This window comes from Drosophila rhopaloa, unplaced genomic scaffold (assembly GCF_018152115.1).
Source record: "Drosophila rhopaloa isolate 14029-0021.01 unplaced genomic scaffold, ASM1815211v1 contig_2, whole genome shotgun sequence".
Lineage (NCBI taxonomy): Eukaryota > Metazoa > Arthropoda > Insecta > Diptera > Drosophilidae > Drosophila > Drosophila rhopaloa.
Genome location: NW_025335083.1, coordinates 22,243,426 through 22,252,287, shown reverse-complemented (window position 1 = coordinate 22,252,287; position 8,862 = coordinate 22,243,426). Strand labels below are relative to the sequence as shown.

Here is an 8,862-nt window from a genome sequence, read left to right as displayed (position 1 = left end):
TTGATTAGCTTATAAAAAATATTTATAAGAATATTTAAGGAATATTTAAGTAAGATATAAGATTAGGAACTAAAATTAAGACAATCTTTTTATAGCCAGCACAAAAATAGAGTCTAGTAGACCAAGTTATGTTTGAGTCCAGATCCGAAATATCGAGCACCCACTTGAAGATTTAATGGTACTACCAAGCCCAAAACACTTTCAGCCTTAACAGCAATTACGTGTTCTAAACAAGCTCTCGAGCACCTCCACAACAATTTACGCACGCAGAACACAAAAAGTGGAAGACAGCAACAATGATATCGCATTCCTGCGACTTGTATCTTGGCCACAAAAAAAGTGAAGGGTAAAAAAAGAGCAATAATTTCAGTGTTTATGTGAAATGGTTGGCCAATATTCGAGCCACATTAATAATTAATTTATCTTGCTCAGCAAAACAAAATTCAAAATAACAACAATAATTTTAAATGGCTTCACAACTTTCACGGCACAAAAAGCCAAAAAAATCGTATGCTGCAAACAATTTATGAGTAAGGCACGGTTACGCATACCCCAAGTAATTGATTTCTTACAGTTTGGATTTCGATACAATTTCAATTTCAGCTACGAAAAATATCAATTTTAATGGCTTGCAAATCGAGAGCGAGTGATCGAAGGTCAGGCAAAGCGACTCGACAGCGACAACGCACAATGCGGCCAAATAAAAATAGTAATAATAATAATAAGAATAATCGGACAGGTGACAAAAACAAGAGCAGCAACAACAACCAAACTGAACCCCTTGTGAAGCTTGTGTCGGCCCACAAAATGGAACACGCGCCATTGAAACCGACAACTCAGATTCGCAGCAACAGCAGTAGCCGAAGTAAGTCAAAGTTAAGGCGAAACGCATTAAGCATACGCACTGTGCGACGGCTGTTTTGGAACGGAGAAACACTGATCTTGGGCAAATAAGTAAACTGATTTAACTAGTAGGTTGCTGCAACTAGTAGCCGTGTTAGCTTAGCTTGTTAGCAAATAGTTTCAGTGCGGAGTTGGTAGGTCTCGTAAATTAAGTGGATTTTCCACTAATTGGATTCTTTGATCTGACTCGATTGAATCGCACAAAGCGAATTAAAAACATTGCTCATAAGGAGCTTAAACTAAGTCCGTCTTTAAATGTCTACTTAAACGGAAATTAAAAAGTGTATTTTGTATAATATAAACTTATTACCAAATAACTCTTTCTTGTAATTATTTGTCTCAACATTCTATGTAGTCTTAAAGCAAAGGTTAGATTTATTTTAATCAATCAATCACCAAGCTAACAACTTTGGTAATGAATTTAAATGTGCTCTGCAAAAAAATGCATATGAGATCCCACACTAATTTCCCACACTCATTTCAAGTAAGTGTAATAAACGATTAAGCCCCAAATGAGACCGAAGAGCTGACTCCAAGTCCGAACCCATCCCATATCCATAGCACTGCACTGAAGTGCGATTCCAAGGTGCACTTGTGGCCCACTCCCAGCTCCGACTAAGCGCCCTGTTTGAACAAGTGCTGGAGAATTCGTTTCCTCAATAGAGCTTTTTGCTTTTATGTTCAATTACTTGTACCCATTACCCATTAACACACTGAGCTCATGCCTAACAATAACCCAAGCCGGGCAATCATACAATGTAAGTAAAACACACAAAAACAAATTAAACAAGTTCCCTTTCACTTGCATCTGATATTAACGAGCGATGTCCCATCTATGATATTTCTAATGCTATTTTACCATAAAAAGTTTCGCAGAGCAGCAGCCGGCTTCTAAAAAAACATCTCAATCGGCGAAGGCATTCCGATCGCCGGATCTCGGAGGGGAAAGAGTCGAAATGCCAACTGACACACACCGAGCATGCGTACGTGATTTTGGATTTAATTATCTTTGGCCTGGCAACAGCACCGCACAGTACACAGTAAACTAAAGCAGGTGAGGCGGCATTAAGGTGAGACTGAGGCATTGACTTTGGTAATGAAAATCAGCCCAGTCCAGTCCAGTGCAGTTCAGTTGGTCAGCCCTTCATGCAAGAATGCGCAAAGTGAAGGATTACCCAGCAATTCTTACCACATTTTAGCCTTTATCTTTGCTGTCCCAATCCCTCCGAAGCAGCCATTTCGACTATGTGTAGCTGCCAGGTGTTAATTAAATACCTGTAGAATTGCAAGGTCAGTGCAATAAATTTTAAAAATATATTACAGACCATGTGCCATCCGCTTAATACCATTTGCGGAATATTACAAGCGCATCACCGTAAATACAGCCAACAGGGAATTTTTTAATGGTGAACATGGAATACCCTTTACTAATTGAATTGCATTTTATAAGAAATTTGGTATAAGCTTTAGAAAAATCATTTTTAAAGACAGTTGTTTTTACAAACAAAAATATGTAATTTCTTAATTAATAAAATAAACCTTAAATAAAGTTTTCTTCCCATTTCTTTGTGTTATTATAAGACTTAACTACAAGGCAATATTTTAATTGAAATGACTGTAAAAAAAGGGTATACGAAAACATATTAAAGCAATTTGCAACGTAAAAATAACATTTAATTAGTGTTTGGTAAGGTGATCATGGATATAAATAATATATGAATTGCGGGCTTCTGAGCCATTGCAGACAGTTTTCTTTATGAAAAGTACCACTCTTATAAACCCATAAAAAATAGTAGAATTGTCAAATTTGACCCATAGTTTTTATACCTATCTAAGTTAGTTTTCCTTTTATGGGTAAGCTAAGTCAAAGTTAATAAAACTTTACAGGCGTTGCAAATAAAATGGTATTTTAAGGCGCCATGTTTCGTTTGCGGCCATGTTATCTATCACAATTATCATTCTTCAAAAATGCCTAAAAGTATGCTATAGATATTAAGCATTTTGCTGTCTACAGAAATATTTCAGTTACTTTTCAAGATATGAACAGCATATAATTGTACTCATTATTTAAATTATATTAAATGTATATTTTTATTAATCAGTTTTATATTTCACTTTAAATATTCAAGATCCAATGTGAATTATAAAATAAAACTAATATATTTATATTCAACAAATCATATCACATGTTTAAGATCTTAATAGATAAAAATAAAAACACGAATATCTAAAAATTCTCTGGTTTCTCAGACATCTGTAGCAAGTCTTTTATATTGGAATTATCTTCCAGTGGAAACCGCCTTATCAAATCAGATAAGGTTAATTGACTCCCCTGATTTCTTTCTGAAATCAGGTTGGGACTCAACACTTTAAGATGATAGATTAGAAACTCGTAGAGAAACATCCGTTCGCGGCTGGCATAATGAAAGGCCACCGAATATTTGGAACAACATGTCAAGCCCTAAAGGAGATTAGGCAAATTGGTTTACATTTTGTAAGCATAAATCAGTCTTATTCAGGACTTACAGTTTCAACTAGAGAAAAACTCATCTGGCGCAACCATTGTGGAATCGTTATATTTGCTTCCGACATATAGTGTTCCAGGTCCAGAGGCATAAACTTTGGCTTTGTGTCCCCATCCAACGACTGAGACGAGTCCACGAAATGGACGCCCACATTCTGCAGACATATGCCCATGTAAAAGTCCTCGATTCCCATCTTTTTAGGCTGTGGACAAATCACCTCAGACTCGTAGGCTTGGGTCATAAAGCGATCGAGGGCCTGACGACTCAGAACATAAGAAGCCCCGCCAGACATATAACTCTGCAAAAAACAAAACATTATTATTATCCATTATCACAAATTATATTCCATAAACTCTAAGATTAATATACCACACTCCCCGTTTTAACTTCGCAAACCTGTCCCACACAATAAGAAAATGGAAATGTTGAAGCATGACTATTCACATCAAAGCCTCGAAAACACCGCGTAGTATCCAAGTTGTTTCGAGCTTTAGTAACGGTGTTCGGTTTTTAACATAGCCACCAACGAAATAAAGATATACTTAATCCTATTTTGGAGGTCACTTCGCAGTGAATGATGTGTCAAAATACGCATCAAACTCACATGTAAACAAGCTGAGCTCACAAATTAATGGAAGTGAAATATTAAATTTAATGAATTGTCACATTTGACTTGGGATTATGACAGATCATATTGCTGAAGTGTGTCACATAAAACATTATTTTTAAGTCTTACAAAATTTAAAAGGGGCTCACACTAGCGTACATTTTACTAAATTTAGAAAAATCGAAGTCAATTTATATGCTTCTTAAGCTTCTAAAGACAAAAGTTAGCCGGATTTCCTTTATTTTTTTCTGAGTGCATATAGCACAGCATAAAATAAATGCATAATTCATGAGAGCATAAAATATGTTAATTGGCTGAATACCAAAGATTGCAAAATTCAATAAAAAAACATAAAACACAGACGGGCATAGTCAGGTAGATAATCACAACAATCAATCACACATCATTATAACATTTATGATACATTAGGAATAATCAAGTCGCGATAAACTCCATTCAAAATGTGAGATGAGCAGAAGCCGAAACAAAGAGAATATTTTAGTATCTTAATTTTTGGTCGACCAGATGCAGGCCCTCCATAACTCATTTGTTTATTTATGTGTAAACAAATGTATGCAGACGAAATGTACTTCGTCTCACGGAGAGCTTGCCCAACTCTTGGAAATGTCAGAAGGCGCAATAAATCTGTGGCTACCGCCCAAAAGGTGCGGCTGTGAAAGATGCGTGCCAGGTAATCGCGATGACCTCAGGTGAGGCACTGCCATCAGTCTGTGCAGACTGCAGGCAGCTGCGATTGTTAATGCGAATATAATTTCTTGTTGTCGCCGGATCCGATTGATCTATGCACACGGAAACAGCCAAGACCAGAGGCTTTTGGCCAGTCAAGATCTCAACTGTTCTGCATGATATCATCTTACCAATAATAGATTTAATGTTTGTTTACCGGCACACAATGCACAATAAATCGTTATTAGTTGTTAAGAGATTACAGTCACAAAAGATGACCGGTTATTCTAACAATGAGAATTTTGTTATTAGCACATTTCTTTACCAAATATCGTATATATCGTATGAGAAAGTTAAAAGAGCTTATAATTAAATTTCTTTATCTCTTTAAATTAATTACTGTGTTGAAAAATAATGAACAATAAAACAGTTATTGATCAACGTTAATTCCTTTCAATACATTTTAGTACATAACAGTTGTTATCTACATAAATTTGTATAATTTTTTATAAATAAATATTTTGCAATACTGTAGTTACCTTCCCAAAAACATTTGTTTAACTGATTTATTGACATATGCAAATAATTTTCGCCGGGAGCATTTTTGCTGAGCTCGGAAGAAATAATTTAAATATCACCGAAAATCTAAACTTAAAGTTCAACACCGAATAGAAATTAGAAATTCAAATTAGCCGAACAAGCGGGCGACAATACCATGGAAGATGAGCAGTTAATTAAAAGCTAATGCCAGCGATCAACTGGATCATTTACCAAATAAATTTTATGAACAGTAAAAAAAACTTTTTAAACATGTTCAATAAAAAATGGCAAATAAAAATTTCCAAGAAAAATTTTTGAAAAAAAATAAGGAAGAACCTATTCATTTAGGTCATTGTTTGTGGACAACAAAGTCTAACAAATAATTATTTACAAAAAGTATTTGTCAACTTCTATTTTTTTCTCTGTGTAAACAGAGATAATCGATTAAATCCATCATTTACCAAAACATAAGCACAAAGGCGGAAGTTATTGAGAGATATGTTAAACGTTTATCACTCACCACATTATATCGTGACATCTTGTATCCAAAGTAGACGGGTGTATCCGGATCGAAACCGCTCAGCAGCTGCTGCAGATTCTCCATGACCACATAACTGCGAAGGTGGTAAAGTTAAGGGATGGCAGGGAAAATCCCTGCTAGCGTTACTTACGTATCGTCATCCGCCTTGAGGAACCAATCGAAGTCGCGACCAAAGTGTTCCCAAACGTGGCGGAATCCCTCGCGAGTTTTATTCCACAGATCCTCGTAGCCACCGCCCCCTGGCTCAACCACCTGGACCACGCCCAGTGGTTCGTAATCCTCACTGCTGGCAAAGATCAGGTGGCTGCATCGCTGACCCCAAGTATCGTGGACTGTCCGGGCCAGGGTTTCCACGTTTTCCGGACAGGTGAGCACCATGCACAGAATCCGGGCAGGTGGACTACCCCGAATCCTGGCCGTGGCTGTGGACATCGTTGAGGAACTGCTCCAGCAGGGCGTCACCCTACTGACATCATACACATACAAGAGCAGCACAAAGGCCAAGACGAATCCCGCCATGAAACCCGTCAGCAAATGCAGCTGAGACCGCAACTTAATCTTGGCCGTCATTCTGCGCCAGCGTTGTGTTCTCCGCGACGTTTGATTCCCGATTGCCGACAACTGGCCGTTTGTTTTGACCAGACGGCAATCAGCCAACTTCAGTTGGCCAGCAACCGGTTTGCTTTGTTTTCTTATCAAAGCCATCAAACATCGTCGATTTGGTGGGAGATTAGAGATGCCCATTGAAATAATGTGGGATTTTTAATGTATTTAGTTGAGAAATTATAATATTAATATATATTGCAAAAAATCTAAGTTTTTTTTTGGAATTTCTTAAACTTAACTTTTGAATTTGCAATCATTTTGTTAAGCACATGTAAAAAGCCATTCCGAAAAACATTAGGCCTAGAACAATAATGAAACACTAATCGGATTCAGTGATAAATTGTCTAGGGCATCTAAGGAAGTCAAGAAGTATCTGGAATTCAAAAAGTATTTCAGAAGTCATTTTGTTTTCCATCTTATTTATTGCCAACTTCTGCTCCAGTTCTTATTTATTTTTTATCACACGAAGCTGTCTCATCTTTCAATAGCGTCTACGCTTACGCAGCATAAAAATGGTCACCAAATTAAAATGAAAGTGTTACCAATACATTGTACGGTCTTTGGACAATGGGAAATCGATCAATTGAGGCGCATGACATTGTATAACGGCACTCATTGAGTAATAAACTGCAATTGAGATGTAGTATAAAAACTCCGAGTTGCCTCAATTATGACATCAGTTAGCTGACAATTTGTGGAGGCAGACACACGGAAGGAAGATCCCCAAACGATTTGAGATGGCAGCTAAGGTATGTTGTGATGGAGACCAATTTGTATATTCAGGCTCAAATAAAATTAGGATGCAAGGAACAAAAGGATATATTTATATACTTTCCACTCTTTTAAACATAATATAAAATTATCAAAGAATCAGTATGTCCTTTGAAAGCTATAAAACACATTAATTGTAATTCGAAAGAAGTTCAAGAAATGAGTTCATCCTTATTAATTATTGTAAATATTAAAAAAATACATATTGTAGTATAAAAACGTGCCCTAGATGTTATTCAAAGATTCAAGAAAAGTATATTTTTGATTTAGTAAAGTAGTCTTCAGAAGAAATGTTACAGAAATAAATATTAATAATCATTTCAAAAGTTTTCTGTAGAAAAATAAGATTTAAATACAAAATTGTTTAATACATTTTATTATTATTATTTATAATATTTTGCAGTTCTTTACCCTGCTGTCGCTGGCCCTGTTTGCCGCTGGCCAAGCGGAATACAACTACAACGAGAAGTCGGCCACGGCGGTCAACTCCCTGGAGCGCAGTGCTTCCAGTTCGGGTGAGGACTTCCTGAGCGACTACCACACGCCCAGCAACAATGCCCTGAACTCGGAGGCGACTCCCGATGGCTACGACTACGTGGCGCCCGCCAGGAATCAGTTTGCAGCCGGCAGCCGAACGGCCAGTGCCCAGGCCTCAAATCTGCTCCAAAACGCAGCCAGTGCCGCCAATGCAGAGTCCATCCTGTTGCCCTCCCCGCTGCCCGTCCTCCGCCAGGAGCAGAACTCGGAGGTGGTTGCATCTGTGCCCCAGGATTCGGTGGTAGTCCAATCGGTTCGTCAACACCAGGAGCCGGAGGTCTTCCCGCCCGCCAGCTACAGCTTCAACTATGCCGTGAACGACGAGAGCACTGGCGACATCAAGGAGCACAGCGAGACCCGCGATGGTTATGTGGTCAGGGGCTTCTACAGCCTCATCGATCCCGATGGCTACAAGCGCACCGTGACCTACACCGCGGATGATGTCCATGGCTTCAATGCGGTGGTCAACCGAGTGCCCTATGCCCTCAAGGCGGTGGTGGTTCCAGTGGCCCAGGTGCAGGCGCAGCAGCCCACTCCGTTCGTGGCTCGCGATGAGCGCTCCAAGTCCGAGGGATCAGCTTTCTTGGAGGCTGAGCTAAGATCAGGATCTGGTTCGGGCTCCAGGTCCACCTCCTCCTCCTCCTCTGGCTCCGTTTCCGGATCCGGAGTGAGCAACACCTTCGCGGAGGATAGCTACGCCAATGCACCACGAGGACTCGACGCCTCTGGCGGTCCCTACGCCTGAGTCCTGCTCCTCTGCTACGCACTCCTTGTATATTCCTTCATTGTGCTTCATCTACTACTAGTTTGTTAATTAATAAATACAAAACATTGATCATTTAATAACTTTTGAGGTGTTGCCTATTTTCGGGGCTATACAACCACATAAAGTGAAGCTTTGGAAAGCTTTTCCCTGGCATTTTCACGATTTCAAGAAATTTAAAGCCTGTATTGTATTGCGGAATAAGTTAAGTAATTAAGGTGCGAGTGGCCACATGTTGCAGCCTGTTAAGGAGGCAACACAAATACCTTACCGACTTCTTTTAATCGTTCAGAGAAAAATATGAAAGGTCAAAGCATGCTATGTCAAACGTAACGATGTTTGGTTATTTGCGAATAAATTAAACTCACTATCAAGCCCCATA

General features: G+C 38.7%; 2 protein-coding genes across 2 annotated transcripts; one reads left to right on the top strand and one right to left on the bottom strand.

Annotated features, from left to right (window-relative positions):
• Positions 1–3,130: 3,130 nt before the first annotated feature.
• On the bottom strand, positions 3,131–6,409 carry LOC108053159 (glycoprotein-N-acetylgalactosamine 3-beta-galactosyltransferase 1). Its single transcript, XM_017135747.1, has 4 exons — positions 5,934–6,409; positions 5,783–5,876; positions 3,430–3,726; positions 3,131–3,364 (listed from the first exon to the last, which is right to left on the bottom strand). Exons 1-4 carry the CDS (start codon positions 6,371–6,373, stop codon positions 3,131–3,133), a joined length of 1,065 nt encoding a protein of 354 aa, XP_016991236.1. The 5' UTR covers positions 6,374–6,409.
• Positions 6,410–6,859: 450 nt separating this feature from the next.
• LOC108053155 lies at positions 6,860–8,531 on the top strand. The gene is made up of 2 exons (XM_017135744.1): positions 6,860–7,158; positions 7,584–8,531. Exons 1-2 carry the CDS (start codon positions 7,147–7,149, stop codon positions 8,460–8,462), a joined length of 891 nt encoding a protein of 296 aa, XP_016991233.1. The 5' UTR covers positions 6,860–7,146; the 3' UTR covers positions 8,463–8,531.
• The last annotated feature ends 331 nt before the right edge of the window (positions 8,532–8,862 follow it).

Coding starts and splice junctions, on each gene's coding strand:
- LOC108053159 (XM_017135747.1), bottom strand. CDS start 6,373: ATGACGGCCAAGATTAAGTTGCGGTCTCAGCTGCATTTGCTGACGGGT. Junction 5,877..5,933: donor CTCAAGGCGGATGACGATAC/GTAAGTAACGCT, acceptor CCACCTTCGCAG/TTATGTGGTCATGGAGAATC. Junction 3,365..3,429: donor GTTTTTCTCTAGTTGAAACT/GTAAGTCCTGAA, acceptor AATCTCCTTTAG/GGCTTGACATGTTGTTCCAA.